The sequence below is a fragment of the Zootoca vivipara genome, chromosome 9, assembly GCF_963506605.1.
Source record: "Zootoca vivipara chromosome 9, rZooViv1.1, whole genome shotgun sequence".
NCBI lineage: Eukaryota > Metazoa > Chordata > Lepidosauria > Squamata > Lacertidae > Zootoca > Zootoca vivipara.
Window position 1 is genome coordinate 67,774,666 of NC_083284.1, and position 21,231 is coordinate 67,795,896.

Below are 21,231 nucleotides of genomic sequence, written 5' to 3' on the forward strand. Positions count from 1 at the left end.
TGCATAATGATAACAATCCAGGTGTTATACAGGATTGGACCATCTGCATTATATTAATAACTTTCCCTAAGTGGTGGAGTTTGATTATTGCAGCCATCGTTGAGAGAATTAAAATAAAGGCAATAAAGTGCATTTTCTCTCTATTTAAGGCTGAATCTTTTTGCCACAGTATTTTCTTGTATTTTGTCACCAGCCTACCATCATTGCTACGGATGAGCCTTCGGTCGTTTTTGGCCAAGGAACCTGGGGTTCTGCTGTTTCCTATATATTCATAATCCCCATTTCTGGACTCTGCTGTTGGCACTGTTCAGAAAATCACTCCATTACGGTACATGCAACGTATTTTCCAGAAAACCCATGAAATAATTTGGACCGTGTTGCGCACCTGGTGAGGTCATTAAGTGCGCAATAAGATCCAAACTCCTTGTCCCAAACCCCATGAACCTCCAGTCTGCCCATGAGACCCTGGCACCTTGCCTTGCCTTCAGGACCAGCCTGGCCATCAGGTACACTGAATAAAGCTTCAGCTGCCAGGATAAGATCATCCTGATAAGATCTTCTTATTTACAGGACCACCTCTCCAGTTATGCCCCGCAGAGGACCTTAAGGTCCATGAATAACCATAGTTTAGAGGTCCCAAGCCCTAAGGAAGTCAGACTATCCTCCACCAGGGCCAGGGCCTTTTCAGTGATGGCTCTGACCTGGTGGAATGCTCTGTCCCCTGAGACTAGGGCCCTACAGGATTTAGCCTCCTGCCAGGCCTGTAAGACAGAGCTATTCCGCCTGGCCTTTAATTTGAACTCATCCTGATCTTTTATTTCCCTTCTCTTCACCCCCCCCCTTTTATTAAGATTACCCGCTCTGGGACCCCACAGCTAATTCTCCCCTGGCCACCTCGCTGGCCCAAGTAGGACTAATTTAGCCAGCTAGCCCTGGTGACTATCAAATCATGTTTATTGGATGGATTTCCCCCAAATTGATTTTTGAATTTTATTGTTATTCATGCTTTTATACTGTATTTTATGCTGCTTTTATGTTGTATTACAATTAAGTGTTTAAAATTTGTTGTTAGCCACCCTGAGCCCAAGTTTCTGAACCGGGAAGGGCGGGGTATAAATAAAAATTATTATTATTATTATTATTATTATTATTATTATTATTATCTCCAAGGAAGAGTGATAGGCTGAATAGCAAAAACAAAACAACACCCCCCCAATGTGTTTGATGATATTCTGCAGTATGTAATTGCTTCTTCTTCTTCTTTGCTGCTGTGCCTTCTAATACCTGGAAACATAGAGGAATAATGACATGGAGTCCAAAACAGATGGGATACCTGTTCCCTTGCTAACTGGAGCCCCTGTTTGTGTCTGCAAGTATTTTTTCTTGTTATTGTTATTAACAAGAAAATGTACAGACGTAAAACCAAGCAGTCCTTTATGAAGGAAACAAATTAGAATAATATCCAGACACCACAATAACGGGAATAACCGTCCGGGTGACCATAGTTCAGTGACTATTGTCCTTTCTCATTTTGGCTGCTTTCCTCCACAGAATGATCATGCTGAGAGAAGAAATGGGTCTAAAAATCAGAAGATGATTGTATCTGGAGACAGATCAGTTAAGACTGGTTTGCAAAATAACACAAAGGTGCGGGGAGACTCTGCCAAGGTTGTGGGTTTGATTCCCCATATGGGCCACCTGTATATTATTGCATTGCAGGGGGTTGGACTAGATGACCCACGGGTACCTTCCAACTCTACAATTCAAGGGGGAAAGAGAGAGTGCAGGAAGGATCTGACATAATAAGCAATGCATAAAACCCACTGAAAGTAGGTAGCTTTCAGGAAATGAGCTCCATATCTTTTCATAAGTTCCCAGAATGATGTTGTGCTCGAGTAGACTTTGAAACGATGGCTGTTGCAGTGTTTTCCCAGACAATGCTTAAATTGGCTTTTGCATTCCATTGGTTTTGATAAGGGGTGTTAAACTTTTGTCCTAGTCAGAAAGCCGAGGGAAAGCACCGCTTGTAGAATTTGTCAGAAATAAGAGAGATTCCAAACATTGCAATGTTAGGGTTTTTGCTGAAATACATAATGACAATTACTTGGATAACAGCTGCTCGGAGTTTTTCTGGAGGATACAGTTGTAACATTAAAAGAAGACTCAAAGTATATTCTTTCAAGACACAGTGTCAGCCTGTCTTCTCAGCTGACATGACAGACATACTGTACCATAAAATCAAATGCATGCTTGACTTGGCTCCGTATAAACGCAGAACTATACGAACCCAACATACTGAGTCAAGTACATCCCCTCTGCAGTGTGCATTAAAACTTACCTGTGCTGTACCATCACCATTCAGTGCATCAAACAATATTGTTTGGCCAATTGTACTTGTCAGGTGTACTTCTGGCCCAAGGCAGCTGCATCTGTTCGCAGAGGAAAATATGCTTAAGCCTCATTGATTTCAATTGAACCTAACATGTGCATAACTGGGAAAGTTGATAGTGGCCCTTTGCATGTGCTGTAGAAAAGCTGCGCATTGTCTATGGTTTCAGTCAATATTTCACTTTTCATGATCATTAAAGGAAACCGGGGCGGGGGGGGGGAGAGGAGAGAGAGAAGCAAGGGTGGGCCGGGGAGAAGACAAAACACAAACCCAATCCTGCCTATGCAATCAAAATAACTTTGATCAATAGGTCTATTCACAGCCTCACTTTATTTTGTTAGTTGCTTTTGAACAAATAAAGAATTGCTCTGTGATTTCTTTCCGAAGCTGAAACCCACCTTCCGAGAGCAAGATGAAAAGCTGGGACTGGTGCTGGAGCAGGAGCTGGGACTGGTGCTGGGCCAGGGGAAGACGTTTAAATTACAAAGCAAGACAAGATGGCGTTAAGAGTACTTTCATGGAATGTGAATGGACTAAATTCAAGCGTTAAAAGAAGGAAGATTTACCATGTAGTTAAAAAACAGAATTTGGATATTATTTGTTTACAAGAGACTCATGTAATTAGAACTCATAGAAAAATTCTGCAAAATAAGTTTTTGGGCCAAGAATTTATATCTGCTGATAAAGTTAAGAAGAGAGGGGTAGTCATCTATGTAAAGGAAAAATACAATCCTAAATTGTTGTTTAAGGATGAAACAGGGAGATATATTGCAGTGGAAATATCTTTGCAAGGCGAAAAATGTTTGATACTCGGAATTTATGCACCAAATGAAGCTAAATCAGACTTTTTCAAAAATATACATACTGCGTTGTTGGGTTATTTGGACTATAAGATCATAATGATGGGAGATTTTAATGGGGCTGTATCGACTATGATGGACAGAACTCAAAGACAAAAAATATCTAATGAGGGCAAACTTCCAAAAACATTTTTTGATTTGGTGGAGAATCTGGACTTAGTAGATGTTTGGAGGCTAAGAAACCCATTGGAAAAAGAGTTCACTTTTTTCTCGGACTCGCAAAAGTCAGGAAGTAGATTGGACTACATTTGGATTACAAAGGACTTATGTCCAAAAGTGACAAAAAGCGAGATATGCCCCAGAACTTATTCAGACCACAACGCAGTGTTAATGGAATTGAAACAGTATCTGCAGGGTTCTTTTAGATGGAGAATGAATGACTCTTTATTGAGAAATGAGCAGATAAATAATAAGGCCCAGAAGATGTTGAAAGATTATTTCGAATTAAATTTGAATAAAGGACAGAATATTACAGTGGTTTGGGATGCCAGCAAAGCAGTAATGAGAGGATTTTTGATTCAGCAGAATACAATTTGGAAGAAGAGGAGAAATGAAAAGAAGGAAAATATTTTGGACAAATTGAAAGAGAAGGGAAAAAAATTGAGAGATAATCCGAAAAGTCAGGAAGTTCAAAAAGAGATAAAAGCTTTGCAGGTGCAGTACTCCCAAATAATAAATGAAGAAATTGAATGGAAAATTAGAAGAATGAAGCAAAGATCGTTCGAATCGGCTAATAAATGTGGGAAATTGTTGGCCTGGCAATTGAAGAAAAGACAAAAAGAGAATACAATTATAAAGATCATGGATGAAGGAAAATCTATTGAGAACCCTGCAGAGATAAGGAAATGTTTTACAAAATATTACAAACAGTTATATAAAAGAGAAAAAGAAGATTTAGATGGAATAGAGAAGTTTATAAAAGAAAATGGACTGCAGAAAATTCCAGTACAACAAAAGAACCTACTGAATCGATTGATTACAAGACAAGAGGTTGAAATGGCAATTCAAGAACTGAAAAATGACAAAGCCCCAGGACCTGATGGACTTACCTCCAAGTATTATAAAACATTAAAAAACTGGTTGATACAACCATTAATGGAGGTAGCAAATGAGATTTTAGGGGGGGGGCAAAGCACCAGAGACTTGGAAAGAAGCTTTTATCTCTCTGATACCAAAACCGGATGTGGATAAGACTCAGGTTAAGAATTATAGACCAATCTCCTTATTAAATGTGGACTATAAGATATTTGCTAGTATTTTGGCGTCAAGACTGAAAAGGGTGTTGAAAGACTTAATTCATAAGGATCAGGCAGGATTTCTGCCTGGTAGACATATGAAAGACAATATAAGAATTATAATAGATATTTTGGAGAGGTTGGAAGTGAAAATAAACACCAAAGCAATGTTAATTTTTGTGGATGCCGAAAAAGCTTTTGATAATATTTCTTGGACTTTTATGAAAAGAAATTTTGAAAAAATGGAGGTTGGCCAAAATTTTGTTAATGGGATTAATGGTATTTACTCTGAGCAAAGAGCTAAGATCATTGTGAATAATGTGGTCTCAGAAGAGATAAGAATTGAGAAAGGAACAAGACAAGGGTGCCCACTCTCCCCCCTGCTATTTATTTCAGTTCTGGAGGTTTTGCTGAATATGATAAGGAGCGATGAAGGTGTCAAAGGAATTACAGTGGGTACAAAACAATATAAGTTAAAAGCCTTTGCAGACGATTTAGTATTGACTTTGCAGAACCCTGAACAGAGTGCGGTGAGAGCACTGCAGATAATTCAAGAATTTGGCAGGGTGGCAGGCTTTAAGTTAAATAAAGGGAAAACTAAAGTATTAGATAAGAACTTGACATTGCAAGAGAGACAGAATATAGAGGATTGCACAGGACTGAAGTGTGCAAAAAAGGTGAAATATCTGGGAGTTAATATGACGTCAAAAAATTTGAATTTGTATAAAGACAATTATGAGAAACTATGGAAAGAAATCCAAAGAGACTTGGAAGTATGGACAAGGTTGAACTTATCTTTAATGGGTAGAATAGCAACTGTTAAAATGAATGTATTGCCGAGAATGTTGTTTTTATTTCAGGCCCTACCGATAGTTGATAAAATGAAATGCTTTCAAGAGTGGCAGAAGACATTGTCTAAATTTGTCTGGCAGGGGAAGAAGCCAAGAATTAAATATAAACTTTTGACTGATGTAAAAGAAAGAGAAGGATTCTCCTTGCCAGACTTAAAGATTTATTTTGAAGCCGCAGCTTTTTGTTGGTTGAAGGAATGGTTCTTGTTGGATAATGATGATTTGCTGGATCTAGAGGGCCATGACAATGCATTTGGTTGGCATGCATATTTATGGTATGACAAAGTGAAATTGCATAAAGGTTTTAAAAGTCATATAATTAGGAAATCATTGTTCAATGTTTGGATGAGATATAAAGATTTGTTGGAAAGAAAAACTCCTAGGTGGATTTCACCACTTGAGGCAAAGAAACCTAAAAGGACAAATATGGATGAGAATAGGTTGAAATACAAAGATATTTTGATGGAGGTGGGAAACCACTTCAAGTTAAGACCATATGAACAACTGAAAGATAGGTTGAGCGATTGGTTTCAGTATGTGCAGATAAATGAAGCATTCAAGTTAGATAAAAAAATAGGATTTCAATCAGAAAAATCGAAATTAGAAACGGAATTATTAGAGACAGACCACAAGAATTTGTCCAGAATGTACAACTTGTTGTTAGAATGGCATTTGAAAGATGAGCAAACGAAATCAGTTATGATTGAATGGGCCAAGGATCTGGGTCATAATGTGATGATGTCGGAGTGGGAAAAATTGTGGAAGAAGGGTATGAAATTTACGGCTTGTATGGTGTTGAAGGAAAACTTGATGAAAATGATGTATAGATGGTATCTGACGCCGGTCAAGTTAGCTAAAATGTACCACAAAAGTGATAATAAATGTTGGAAATGTAAGCAGGATGTTGGCTCATTCTACCATATGTGGTGGACATGCCCAAAGATAAAAGGCTTCTGGGAAATGATTTATAATGAATTGAAAAAGATGTTTAAAAACACATTTTTGAAAAAACCGGAAGCCTTTTTGCTTGGAATAATTGGGGAAGAAATTCCCAAGGATGATGTTAATCTGTTTATGTATGCCACCACAGCTGCTAGGATTCTAATAGCAAAATATTGGAAAAAAGAGGAATTGCCTTCGATACAGGAATGGCAAATGAAAATGATGGACTATATGGAATTGGCAGAATTGACAGGAAGACTCCGGGACCAGACAAATGACAAAGTTTTAAAAGATTGGAAGAAATTTAAAAAGTATATAGGGAATGTATTTGACAATTAGAGTTTGAATATCCAGGAAAATAAAGAGGTTAAGGCATTAGGGAGATAATAGAAGATTGAAAGTTAGAAATTAGGGTAGATGATATGAAGATGAATTAACTTTGAAGTGTTAAAGGGATTACATGATGGATAAGGAAGATGATTTAGAAACTGCTATAGAAGTTTATAAAAATGAAAATCAGATAGTAGGGAATTGGGGAAGCCGGAAGACAATGAATATCAAAATGGTTGAGAAATGATATATATATTTTTGTTATATATTGTTTGATGTGTGTATTTTTGTATTTTGTATTTTGATGTTTTTTGTATGTTTGTATTTAGTATTTTGTATGTTTGTTGATAAAATTAATAAAAAATATATTAAAAAAAAAAGATGAAAAGCTAATTTTCTTGTAGTTTAACATATTTGTGTAAGCGTGTCAGGTAAAATAAATGACATTGATATTCAGCGAGAAGGTAGGTGGCACCAGCTCCCAAACTCTCTTTTTCATCTTACTGGAACATTAACTTAGGCTCCTGAGGGCTGTGCAGCATGCAAAAAAAGGAAAGCACAAAACGTATAGATGATTTATCATGGCTTTCACCCCATGTATCATGCTCTTTCCCCCCAAATTTTCCGTACCGAGGAATAAGCCAAAATAATTTCCCCTTTCCCCCTTTACTTTTACAAACTGTGCTTACTCTGAGCCATTTATTCAAATGGTCTAGGTACAACATTAGACCCTCCCCCGACTATGCAGCTTGGCTTGCTTTTTTGAGTCCTCTGGAATGATTTTATCTGTACAGCTTAAGGCACATTTCCATTCAGTTTTGAGTCAGATGGGCCTGCGGCATGGGCGTGGCCAAGGGGGGGCAGGGAGGGACAGCTGCTCCCCCCCAAAAATAAAAATAAATAGCTAACTGAGATTCTGCCCCCCCAACAAAAGGCCTACACCCATGGCCTGAGGAACGTGTTAAATTGTACAGTACAGTGGTACCTCGGTTTACAAACACAATGGTTCCAGAAGTCTGTATTTAACCTGAAGCGTACTTAACCTGAAGCGAACTTTCCCATTGAAAGTAATGGAAAGTGGATTAATCTGTTCCAGACAGGTCCACGGAGTACTTAAACTGAAAATACTCAAACCGAGGTGTACTTAAACCAAGGTATGACTGTATATGAAAAAGGGTGGGATATTTTGTTCCAGTTACTATTTTATACAATATTCTGAACAGTAGCTATGTTCTGAATAGCCTCCTGTTTTGAGTTTTGTTTTGTTGCTAGAAACTAGTGATTTTGTTGTAATTCTTCCACAAAATGCTGGGATGTACAAATATTTGCCTTTTCTTTCTGTTCTGTTTAGAGCTACTGTTCTCACTAATTACCACTGCATTTGCTGCTAGTGAGCCACTGAGTGCAATTCATTGTGTTAGTAGTAGCATGCAAGGCCCTAAATGGCTTGGTGCCCAAGGCCCTGAGGTAGTGCTTCTCTCAGAATCAACCATCTCTGGCCCTACCATCAGCAGGGGAAGCCTCGTTGGTGCCACTGCCTCTGGCTTCTGGTTGGCACTGACGCATGACAGAGCCTTTTTGGTGGTGGTACCCTAGTTTGTGGAATGCCCTTTCTGGAAATTTTTTAAAAACAATCCTGTGTTATCCAGGCATTTGATGATTAATACATACTGTCCATAGCAACTGTGAAAAAATTGTGAGGGTATGCAATTGCTTTTAAATTCAAAGTGCTGGTTTTGACCTATAAAGCCTTAAACTGCTCAGGACCGCAATACACCAAGCACTGCCTCTTTCCATATGAACCTACCCGAATCCTGATATCTTCTGAGGCCTTCCTTCATGTCCCTCCTCCTTGAGAGGTGAGGAGGGTGGCAACACGAGAACAGGGCCTTCTCTACATTGGCTCCCCGTCTGTGGAATGCTCTCCCCAGGGAAGATCGCCTGGCGCCTTCATTATACACCTTTAGGTGTCAGGCAAAAATGTTCCTTTTTAACCAGACCTTTGGTTGACCTGATCAACATCCTATACCCTTTTAAAATGTATTTTTTGGGGGGTGGGGGGCTCCTGGGTTGTTGTTTTTATTTTTATTATGTATTTTGTGGTTTTATATCTTGATTTTATTCTGTGAACCACCCTGAGATCCCCAGGTATAGGGCGGTATATCAATCAATCAATCAATCAATCAATCAATCAATCAATGTGTTGTTAATGGCTTGAAATTGCATTTAAATGTTTCAAAGTTCATTTTTAAATTGCACTCTTTTACCATTTCAATGTTTGCTGGCCTGGGCTCCTTTAGAAGGAATGGCAGGATACAACATTCAACAAACAAATAAAATGTCACTCCCAACTGGGGATTGGCCTAGTTGGCCTTTCAGGAATGCCCAGGCGCTCAGTCCTAGAAAAAGTAATAATAATAATAATAATAATAATAATAATAATAATAATAATAATAAGTATGCTTGTAGTACCAGTGCTAAACAGATGACTAGGCATCTTTTCACATGAAGGGCTGAGTGGGAAGGTTTAATAAATGGATTTCGGAACAGCGTTAAGCTTGAAAACAGAACAGAAAAATGTCTCCCAGCAGAAAGACATTTGACCTGGCAAACATTCGACGCTGCTGGCTTAATTATTCATGGAAAGGCAAAAGGCACTGATTCAAAATCTGACCTTAAAAAAAAAACCAACCAAAAAACAATGCAGGTAGGCAACATTTCTATTGGCTGCAATCCCCACAATGCATATATTTCAGAGAGGAGTTCCATTAAAGTTACTGGGGCTGCTGTGGAGTAAACGGACTGCAGTCAGTACCCATCAAGATCCACAATCTTTCCTTGCAAAGATCATCATATTTTGCTCTCATGCAGCACCTTTCACCTAAGCATTGAAAATCACACTAATTGGTTAAGCAACAATTATTGTGCCATGTTCTCAAGAACAACTTGTGCCCAGGGACAGAATGAACAGTTGGAGAAAGGAGGAAAGCGTTTGTCTTGCTTCACAGGGCAGGGCAGAGTTCTTTTCTGTCCTCAAGTAATATATTTTTTTACTCATTGAAATCAATGGGCTTCCACCTGTTTAGTGTTCCACTGGTGTTATAAAAGATGTTCTGAGGGCCCAGGGCCAGTGTGACTACTGCCTTTATCTGGGGTTGCTGTGGGTGCAATCTTGCCCGAGGCACCTGGGCCTGCTGTTAAAGAAAAGGAAAAGGAAAAATTGGAAGCTCGGCTGGGCACTGTGGCTGGCACGCCATTTTCACATAACTTCCTATGGAACGAATCGTCATCATGGCTTTTCATCAGCAACTAAAGTCAAGTGTCAGTTCATCAGTCTCAACTCCTCCTCAAGCTTGGAGGATGGCGTGGAAGGAGAGGTGGAACTTCTTGCTGCCAGATCTTACAAGATGGAATATATTGCTTTGTTGGACTCTTCAGACTCTGATGACACACATCACCCCCACTCTGTAGGAGCTAATGGCACAGAATTGGCTGATGTCCTTTAAAGAGCAAATATAGGTCCTTGAGGGTGAACCCTAGGTGGTGTCTGCAAGCTGCTGAGGCAACAGCTCTCCTTGTGTGGGTGAAAACTTGCCAGCCTACCCTTTTCATAGTGCTCTGTCCAGGGTCCTGAAAAGATTCTGGGCTTGTCACAATTGTGCGTTATTTAGCCTATTTGAATTAAACTGAAACAGTCCACATCTGCACATATTTGAATCTATATATGAGGAGCACCTTTCGCTTTCCCCATTCATTCACTTTTGCATTTGCCTTCTAATTTGCTGAGTCAATTACACCAATTAAGTACCGATGGGTCAGGTGGGCAAATAGCAAAAGCACAGTGTCAGGGAATTGTGTATGTGCCTGTGTAGCTTAAACGTTTCTTCGTAAATCTAAGGGATCAGATATAATATTTATTTATTTATACCCCACTTTGGCAGGGACTTTCCTCTCTAGCCTCTCACCCTGGAGACGGCGATGTGGGATTGAGCTCCCCTTCTGGGCCTGTCTGGCCTGTTGCTTGGCAACATGTAGGACTCTCTTAGAGTGGGGTGTGGGAGGAGGAGAGCCAGCAGGAATGAGACTGTCCTGGTGTGTGATGGCAAGTGTATCCTCTGATTCCTCTGTCTGCACTTACACAGACACTCAGCCTCCAGCCCAGTCCTGGAAGGGCCTCTTTCTTCTGACCCCCCCCCCCCCGATCTCTCCAACCTCCTGCTTCCAGCACCACCCAGCTTGTCCCTTCCCCAGCCTCTTCCCTGGTGTCCCACCATCAGGACCCCGGGGTCTAAGTGCTCATCTTCCCTGTCCTTCCTAGGGGACTCCTGGGTGGGAGGTCCTCACCACTCCTCCTCATCCAGCCAGTCCTTGACATAGAGACATAGGATTGGTGGACATGCTCTTTTCTAAGTGTACTTTGACATTAAAGAGTTAATTCCTCACTCTGGACATTCCTTACCTGACAGTGCAGTGAAACAAGCAATTGTCCCTAATTTTCATTCACGCTGCAACAAGGTTGACCTTGGCCACGGGGTCCAAGTTCACACCCCTTATTTGATCACTGCATGTTGCCAGAATTGCCTTGCTCTTCCGATGCAATTACTTACTCCAGATTATCCCAATTTCAAGTGTGGAGGTATTTATCAACACCTTGGTCCACGCCAGGATGGCAGAGGGATTACCTCGCTGGATGCCACGGGGGAGCATCGGTCCATGGAAAGCACCATTCTGTTCATGAACAGAAGGCAGTTGGCAACGTTTGTGGCAGGGAGATAGATGACTCCGAGTGTGGATTCAAAGGGATGCCAAGGAATATGGCTCGGTATCAAAAGTTGGCCATTTCCATCTGGAACTTTTTAGGAAGGGGGTCCTTTTGCCAGCTTGCACATTAAGGCCAAAAATATCAGCAAATCAACCTGTAGACAGCAGAACAATACAGACAATTGCTATTATATATGCACCTATAGGCTCTCAGGCTGGCGATCCATCCCTGACCTGCTTCGTGAGAGTGCTTCGCCAGAAGTCCCCTCTACTACTGAGATCTTGCTCTCTGTCTCTCTTCTGTTGGTGGGTCTTTCACCAAGGGGCCGAATACTGGAGATAGTGATGTCTGTCTCCTTTCTAGTGCTCTGGCCTGTTTCAGCCACATCCCAGGTATTACAAGCCTGTGTATGTTCCAAGAATAAATCGGCATCACTCTTTTCTGGAGAGTGGCCTGGAGTTCCACTCAGCCCACCAATCAGGAGATCATTCCCATACTTTGCTATTGCAGCAGCTGCCAGCTGCCAGATCTTCTCCCGGTACATCTGGGGTAATATACTTGGCACTGGCATCTGTCAATCATCATACTCTTCCCACCTCTCCGGGACATACCCGTGGGGCAGGTTCAGGGGGTGATTTTGGGGGGGAGGGGGCAGGTTCAGGGAAGGTATTTTATAGGGAAGGCTCAGAGGGCAAGGGGGCATGGTATTGAGACGTTTAAGGGAGGGACGGGGCACTTTTGGGGAGGGATTTGGAGGGGGAGGGGGCAGGTTCAGGGAGGGATTTGGAGGGGGAGGGGGTTGGTTCAGGGAGGGGTTTGGAGGGGGAGGGGGCGGGTTCAGGGAGGGGTTTGGAGGGGGAGGGGGCGGGTTCAGGGAGGGATTTGGAGGGGGAGGGGGTGGGTTCAGGGAGGGATTTGGAGGGGGAGGGGGCGGGTTCAGGGAGGGATTTGGAGGGGGCAGGTTCATGGAGGGTATTTTATAGGGAGGGCTCAGAGGGCAAGGGGGCATGACATTGCGACGTTTAAGGGAGGGACGGGGCACTTTTGGGGAGGGATTTGGAGGGGGAGGGGGCAGGTTCAGGGAGGGATTTGGAGGGGGAGGAGGCAGGTTCAGGGAGGGATTTGGAGGGGGAGGGGGTGGGTTCAGGGAGGGATTTGGAGGGGGAGGGGGTGGGTTCAGGGAGGGATTTGGAGGGGGAGGGGGTGGGTTCAGGGAGGGATTTGGAGGGGGAGGGGGCGGGTTCAGGGAGGGATTTGGAGGGGGAGGGGGCAAGGTGGAGGAGGGATTAAGTGAGAGGGAGCAGAGGAGGGGGATAAGTTCGGACGGGGAGTATGGGCGGAGGGGGGTGTTAGGGGGGAGGGGTGGGAGGTGCTGGCACTGGGAGGTGCTGGCAATTTCCTGTGAAAACAAAAGAACAAAGAAAAATTAAGGCCTCTTATATCGGTATTGGAGGTTTAGATGCCTGGGGGACCGCTCCCTTCTTGGCCTGCACCCACCAACACAGCTATAAAGCCTGCCTGCCTGCGGAGAGGCCTGGGACACGGCTGTTGTTCCTGCATATACTCTCAGCAGCAAGAAATGTTTTAAAATGCCTCATATGTTTGAATGTGTTTAATTTGGGTTTGTTTAATTTTACTTTGTAACTTTTTGTTTTTGGTTTGTATTGTTTTATTGTATTTGTATATATATAGGTTTTATTTTGTTTTTAAGGGGAGGGGTCAGACCATGTCATTACCGAGGAGGCAGGCTTAGTCGTTGTTTGAAGACTATCCCTGCCTCCGGGTCTGGTCCTGACCGGATGTATACTAGAATCAGCAAGGGATACCCACATGATCTGAAGGTGCTGCTGTGCAATGCCAGGTCAATGATGAATAAGACCACTGCCATCCATGACCTGATTGTGGATGGAGGATTTGACCTGGCATGTGTGACAGAGACCTGGTTGGATGAAGCCGATGGGCCCGTTCTTGGCGCTGCTTGTCCACCAGGTTTCTCTTACGCACAGCAACCCAGGCCATCTGGGCGGGGAGGGGGGGATTGCAGTGATTTTTAGGAAGTCATTAGTTTGCACCAGGCGTCCTATTGGTAAGACTGAGTTTTCTGAGTGCATGTTCTGGAAGTTGGGCAATAGGGGCAGTACAGGATTCCTTTTGGTGTACCGACCTCCCCGCTGCACCAAGGATTCCCTGCCCGAGCTGCTTCAGGTTGTGGCGGATGTGCTCCTGGAGACACCTAGCTTGGTTGTCTTAGGGGATTTTAACATCCATGCCGACACGACCTTACAAGGAGCCGCTCGGGACTTCGTGGAAAGCATGGCCACCATGGGGCTGTCCCTGAATAAGTCAGGCCCAACTCATAGCCGTGGACATACCTTGGACCTGGTGTTTACCTCTATGGATGTTGGTGATCTGACACTAAGTAAAAGCGAAACTAACGAAGTGCCATGGTCAGATCACTACCTGGTGCAACTGGACTTCTCTGCGACCCTTCCCCTCTGCAGGGAGGTGGGACCTATTCGGATGGTCCGCCCTCGCCAAGTGGTTTCCAGAGAGTGGTAGGGGATGCTTTATCCCATGTTGATGGCCTCTCAGCCGATTCCCTGGTGGCCCGCTGGAATGTGGAGTTAACCAGGGCTATTGACTGTTTGGCTCCGAAGCGCCCTCTCCGATTGCATGGAGCCCGGACAGCCCCGTGGTTTTCCCCGGAGCTGAGGGCAATGAAACAGTCGCTGAGACGGCTAGAGCGCCGGTGGCGGAAAACTCATTTTGAATCCGACCAAACACGGGCTAGAGCTCAACTTCGAGCCTACCAAGTGGCAATGGCGACGGCGAAGAGGACCTTATTCACCGTTTCTATCGCATCTGCAGAAAACAGCAGCAGGAGACAGTTCCAGGTGGTTTGCAATCTATCCGAACCACCTTCGTCATCGGGGCCTGATAGGGATCCCAATATCTCCTGCAATGCTTTTGCAAAGTTTTTTGCAGATAAAGTCGCTCAGATTCGGAGTGAGGTAGACTCCACCGTGGGAGCAGGGCCGGGGCGGGAGAGTGATGGAGCCCTGTCTAGTCATGTTTCATGGGATCAATTTCAATCTGTTACCTCTGAGGAAGTGGACAGGCTGCTTGGACGAGTGAAACCAACCACCTGTCTCCTTGACCCTTGCCCATCCTGGCTAATAAAAGCGAGCCGGGAAGGGCTGGGTGATGGGCTCCGCGGGGTGGTACATGCTTCCCTCTATGAGGGAGTATTCCCAGACCCACTGAAAGAGGCGGTCATTAAACCGCTTCTGAAAAAAACCATCTTTAGATGCGGCTAATATGGCCAACTATCGCCCAGTCTCAAATCTTCCATTCTTGGGCAAGGTGATTGAGCGAGTGGTTGCTGAACAACTCCAGGCACGCCTGGAAGAAGCAGACCATTTGGATCCCTTCCAGTCGGGATTCAGGCCTCATCATGGGACTGAAACTGCCCTAGTTGCACTGGTTGATGATCTCCGGTGGGTTAGGGACAAAGGTGAGAGCTGTTTCCTAGTCCTGCTGGATCTCTCAGCGGTTTTTGACACCATCGACCATAACATCCTTCTGGACCGTCTAGAGCAGGGGTCCCCAGACTTACCCGCCTTCGGCTGGAGGGTGGGGGAGTGCGCGCGCAGTGGGCCGGAGGGTGGGGGAGTGCGCACCAGTGGGCTCCATCAGGTATACTGGAGCGAGGCCGTTTAGGGCTTTAAAAGTCAGCACCAACACTTTGAATTGTGCTCAGAAACGTACTGGGAGCCAATGTAGATTTTCAAGACCGGTGTTATGTGGTCTCGGCGGCTGATCCCAGTCACCAGTCTAGCTGCCGCATTCTGGATTAGTTGTAGTTTCGGAGTCACCTTCAAAGGTACCCCCACACATAGAGCGCATTGCAGTAGTCCAAGCGGGAGATAACTAGAGCATGCACCACTCTGGCTAGACAGTCTGCAGGCAGGTAGGGTCTCAGCCTGCGTACCAGATGGAGCTGATAGACAGCTTCCCTGGACACAGAATTGACCTGCGCCTCCATGGACAGCTGTGAGTCCAAAATGACTCCCAGGCTGCGCACCTGGTCCTTCAGGGGCACAGTTACCCCATTCAGGACCAGGGAGTCCTCCACACCTGCCCGCCTCCTGTCCCCCACGAACAGTATTTCTGTCTTGTCAGGATTCAACCTCAATCTGTTAGCCACCATCCATCCTCCAACCGCCTCCAGGCACTCACACAGGACCTTCACCGCCTTCACTGGTTCTGATTTGAAAGAGAGGTAGAGCTGGGTATCACCTGCATATTTATGAACACCCAGCCCAAATCCCCTGATGATCTCTCCCAGCGGCTGCATATACATGTTAAAAAGCATGGGGGAGAGGACAGACCCCTGAGGCACCCCACAAGTGAGAGCCCAGGGGTCTGAACACTCATCCCCCACCACCACTTTCTGAACACGGCCCAAGAGGAAGGAGTGGAACCACTGTATAACAGTGCCCCCAGCTCCCAACCCCTCTAGACGGTCCAGAAGGATGTTATGGTCGATGGTGTCAAAAGTCGCTGAGAAATCCAGCAGGACTAGGAAACAGCTCTCACCTTTGTCTCTAGCCTGCCGGAGATCATCAACCAGTGCGACCAAGGCAGTTTCAGTCCCATCATGAGGCCTGAATCCCGACTGGAAGGGATCCAAATGGTTGGGCTAGATGACCGATGCAGCTGTTTGTGTGTTTGTGTGCGTGCACCTTGTGGGTCTCTAGTCCTCCCAGAGAACTTTGGAACTCACTGCCAAGGAAGCTAGCTGGGCTCCCTCCTTGCTGGCAGATGGGAACTGACTGTGTTTTGAGGAAAGAACAACAACAACGCCGTCGTTATGAAACAAAACCTCTCTCTGGCTATTTCCCTCTCAACCCCTTCTCCCTCCCTCCCTCCCTCCCTCCCTCCCTCCCTCCCTCCCTCCCTCCCTCCCTCCCCCCCCCTCCACCTTTGAAGGGCCACCTTTGCAAGGAAACACTTGCCCCAGCCCCTAACAGGACCCCCCAAGGCTCCTGCTTCAGCTCTTCCGCCCCCCAACTAGGGAAGTTAGCTGGGCTCCCTCCTTGCTGGCAGATGGGAACTGACTGCATTTTGAGGAAAGAACAACAACAACAACAACAACGTCGTCGTTATGAAACAAAACCTGCAGGCAGCCTCTAGGACTAGGTGGTTTCTGTGACATGCGCCCAGCGCCTGTGTACCTGTCAAGTCCTTCCCAGCTGCTGAGTGAAGGGAAGGTTGTGATTGATGGCTGAGCTGCTTGGACATCAGACTAGAGGGCTCTGGTGGCAGTGCAAACATGCCCAGAAATACTGGGAGGTGGCCTATGATGAGCTCAAAAGAATTCTTAAAATCACCTTTCAAAAAAAACAACAACCTAAAGCCTTTCTGTTAGCGATAATTGGTGAGGGGATCCCTATGAATCCCTATGAACAACTTATTTCTTTCTGCAACAGCAGTGGCCAAAATAGCATAAATTGGATAGAAAGAGAAAGCCCAACCAAAGAGAAACAACGGCTGCACAAATTGACAGAATTCACAGAATTTGCAAATATGGCAGCCCAAATAAGGAATCAGAATGGGGGGAAAGACAAAGGGGAAATAGTTACAGGTAGCTTGCTGTGTTGGTCTGTGGTATGAGCTTTCGTGTGCATGCACACTTCTTCAGGTACACGGGTGAGGAGGATAGTTTTGGGGAATATTTTAAAAAATATACTAAAATCAATTTACAAGCAGGGATATTCCTATGAACAACAGTTAAATACAGGGAGGGATTAGAAGAGGGAAAGTAGGGTGGACTAATAAACTTTATATGATGCAGCCACGCTAAAAATACCATGGAAGGTCAGGTTGGGAAGTCTGCACAGATAGCCCTTAAAAAAATGTCTATGAATTTTCCATTTTTCTTATTTACACCTTCTGCCCCCCCAATCATATTTCAAACACAGATGTATTTCACATCCAACCTGTTCCTTGTAACCATGATCTCTGCTACATGTTCCAAAACATGTCTCCCTCCCTCCCTCTCTTTTTCATCCCTTCCTTCCTTGTCTTCCTTCTCTCTCTCTTCCCCCTCCCTCCCCACCCTGCACTAATAATTCTGTGGTAGCAGGACTGCCACTGCTTTGGAACATGTAGCAGAGATCATGGTTACAAGGAACAGGTTGGATGTGAAATACATCTGTGTCTGAAATATGATTGGGGGGGGCAGAAGGTGATCTCGCCTAGGGCGCAAAAAACCCTCGCACCGGCCCTGGGCGCTCTTTCCGTGCCACTGAAAATGGCTGTGCGTGGTCACTGCTGACACAAGTGTCATAGGTTCGCCATCAGGGCCCTAAATCCTTACATTTGTCAATAACACCAAAGAAATCCCTTAAAATAACATAATCAAAATTCTTCCTATCATGTTCTTTGCAATTCTAATCCAGTCTTTCAAGACTCACACTCCTTCGTGGGCTTCCTGGTGGCAAACGACTCCGAGGGGAGAGTGATCTTGATGTCCTAGCAGAGACAGACCTGGATCTTTGGGCACGACTTCGGCTACGTGCGCGCGAATCTCTCCTTCCTCTGGATCTTGAATAAAATCGAGAGCGCGACCTGCTTTTTCTCTGACGCCTATAGCAATGCCAGTCATATGCATAATGGTATTTCTTGTCAAACTCATGGCATCTATTATTCGGATCAAATGGCCGGCGTGCTGGGGCTCTGTCATGGCGAAACTCCACTCTAACCCTAGAGCCACAGAACACTTTTCCATCTAGCCCACGAACTGCTTCTTCAGCATCTTTTGGGTCTTCAAAGTTAACAAATGCAAATCCTGGAGGATTTCGCGCAATCCATACTTTTTGTAATGGTCCGTAGTAGCTGAAAGCTCTCTCAAGTTCAGCTTTACCAGCACCAGTTCCTAGATTACCAACAAAAACTTTGGTTTCTCCACTGTAAAAGCCAGAATGCGGCATCTTTGCCTGACTGGGTGGAAAGCCCAACCGTCTTCCAACAGCTTGGCTTTTAAAGCATCACATCGGAATTCTCTGGCGTCTCCAGGGGTACCGGAACCCAGGCATTGTGACACACATGGCTGCAAATCCCAGGCAACCAAATGGGGATCCTTCAATTTGTGGGTCAAAGTAAATCTCTCCAGCGGTCTGTTTAACTTTGGCCCACAAGGCCATTTTCCCACCATCACACTCACCTGGTCCATGGGAGATGATGAATTGGGCAGGAGTTTTGGATCCCTCTTCATTTAGCTGCTTAGACTCAGTATCCGATCACTGTGTGCTTTCTCCAACTCCACTGATTCCCTCATAGATTTGGGGGCATTTGGGGATAGCACTCCAATGGTTCTCTTCCTCGGCCTTCATTTGTTCATTAGTTGAAATGTCAATTTGCTCAGAGCTCCCCACTCCACCCCCTTTTAAATCCTTTCCCCCCTGGATGCGAAAGGACAGAAGGGGGGGGGTGCTATCTCAACAAGAAGTCCCATTCCTTCCAAATGGAAGCAAAACAACCACCCCAGTTCCAAGGCTTCCTGTGCATACTGGTGGAACCAAAGCCTTTTGCTTCCACCCCTGGCAATCCCCCAGAATGGCTCCTTTATGCCCTCACTGCTAGCTGGGCAGCCAGAGCAAGAGGCCCTCTACCTTCAAGAGAGGGTCTCCATAGCAGGTGTCCCTCTTTGCAGGTCAACGTCCCTCTCCTGATAGGCTGGAGGAAGCAGATGCTACCTATTTTAAGGCCTGCCCTATTCTTCCGACTGTAAATTGTTCTAACTTATTTCAAGGCTGCGTTTTAATATTGTTGTAACCTCCCCTCGGACCACGTGGTGAAGGAAATAAATTTAACAAAGGTTGCCAAAATAAGAACAGAAAGAATCCTTCTACCCTGTTCTGTAAAATATAGTACAGGTAATGTGAAGTTATGTTTCCACCTCCATCGTTAAGGAGTTGGAATTGGAGTGCAAAGTAAACACAGGAGTTTTGAATAAGGAAATGGTGCTCATTTGAGGAGTATCAGAGATGTACGGTATGTGAGAGGAAGGTGAGAGAACAGCAGGGCTGGTCCTATCATTAGGTAGAGTGAAGCAATTGCCTCAGGCTGGCCCCGACATCAAAACACTTTGGGTAAGTCCTACTTTTTTTGTCCTTAAGTAGGCCTGCCCTGTGCTTGCAGCAAACTAATCATCTGAATATATGCAGTGGAATCTTTCAGTTTATACATTTAGTAGACTCATGGGTTTTCCTGGGTTCTCCCACTTCTGGGTACTGTTAAGGCTTTGTACATTTATGTACCCCTCCCCCCAATCTATCCTTCCCTGCAAATTCTTTCAACATGAAAAGAATAATACAGCTGAGAGAAAGTTCAATCCTATTCCCCTGCCCCCTCTCCCAACATTCAACTCTGGTTGCTGGAAGGTCTTGAGGAACTGTGTATGTATTTACACGCCTCGTCCTATTCTGCATGGGAAAGCAGGAAGGTGGCAAAATTTTAATAAATAGACCTCTTATTAAAACACGGCACCAATTTGTGTGCTTGCTCACCTGCAACTAAAGTGGGAAAAGGGGGGGATTCCTTCCAGCAGCACATGGAAGGATTTTTTTTATTTTGTTTTGACTACATCAGACCAACACGGCTATCTACCTGTAACCAGAACTACGGGCAAAAGGATGAGCTATGAAGAGTCGGACACGACTAAACAAGAAGTCCTGTTCTGCAGCTACCTTTCAGTGTGGCAATGAAGGATTCATAGCTGCCAAGTTTTCCCTTTTCTCACGAGGAAGCCTATTCAGCATAAGGGAATTTCCCTTAAAAAAGGGGAGAACTTGGCAGCTATGGAAGGATTGTGTGCCAAGGCTATGTCCTTACCCACAAAGTGGATAGCTATCTGCCACTCCTTCCACATATATAGTGAATTAGAAACTGACCAGAAGGTCTTCATCCCTCTCATCTCCACTCCCTCTGATGCTTCTGCAGCCACTTCTTGCTCTAAGGACCACAAATTGTGATCAGTACCGTACCGCCGCAGCAAAAAGAACACTCCTCCTTCGACTTTTTTTTTTTGGTAGGAGAGTACACACGGTCTTCCCTGTTCCCCTGGGGTCCCCCTCCCTCCAGATGCCAAGAGGTTGGATTTTAATACGATAGGACTAGGAGTCTTTAAGTCTGAGCCTAAAAGCTCTCAAGCCCTTCACAGGGGGGTCTTAACAGGCTTGTGCCTTTCAAATAAGAAGTGGATCTAGGCTTAAGTCGCTGCCCTCTAGGAAGTGCTGAGACAGTCCTAATTATAGCTGTGCAAATAGCATTGATATAATATCTGAAATAAATGGATACAGCAAAAAAAGAAAAGTCCTGAGATCTGTATTTCCTTACAACCATGTGATTATGAGCCGTCTGCGTCGGGAGGGTGGGGGAGGATAAAGCACTTGGATTATACAGCATGTGGTGGGGAAAGTCTTTGCTGACATTGGCAGAGTATATTGTGTTGCGCCAGCATTGTTAGGAGGAGCGTCTGAGAGTGAGAACATTGCAAAGTAATGAACTTTGGAGCACCGTGGAAAAAAAAGATTACATGCAGGTATGCATAAAGAGGGGAGGGTGGCAGAAAGACTATAGCTGTGTGCTGCGAAATTAATGTGCACTTAATAATAATAATAATAATCAACTCTCTTTTTAAAATGCTCTTCCTGTGCTTTCCAAGAGCAAAGCAGCTGGCAGAACATAAAAGCCTGGCAATATTCCATTGGGGCAAAAAAAAAAAAAATGGCATAGCCGCCCCATAGCATGGTGGAACTGCAACAATAGCCTGTGAATACTGTCTAATTGGCTGAAA

The 21,231-nt window shown here is 44.7% G+C and overlaps 1 protein-coding gene across 1 annotated transcript; it reads right to left on the reverse strand.

Annotated features, from left to right (window-relative positions):
* Positions 1-17,824: 17,824 nt before the first annotated feature.
* On the reverse strand, positions 17,825-18,364 carry LOC118077397 (serine/arginine-rich splicing factor 7-like). The gene has a single exon (XM_035101019.1). The coding sequence runs from the start codon at positions 18,362-18,364 to the stop codon at positions 17,825-17,827; it is 540 nt and encodes a 179-aa protein (XP_034956910.1).
* Between the last annotated feature and the right edge of the window lie 2,867 nt (positions 18,365-21,231).

Excerpts from the sequence above, each read along its gene's own strand:
- LOC118077397 (XM_035101019.1), bottom strand. The coding sequence starts at position 18,364 with ATGCCGCATTCTGGCTTTTACAGTGGAGAAACCAAAGTTTTTGTTGGT.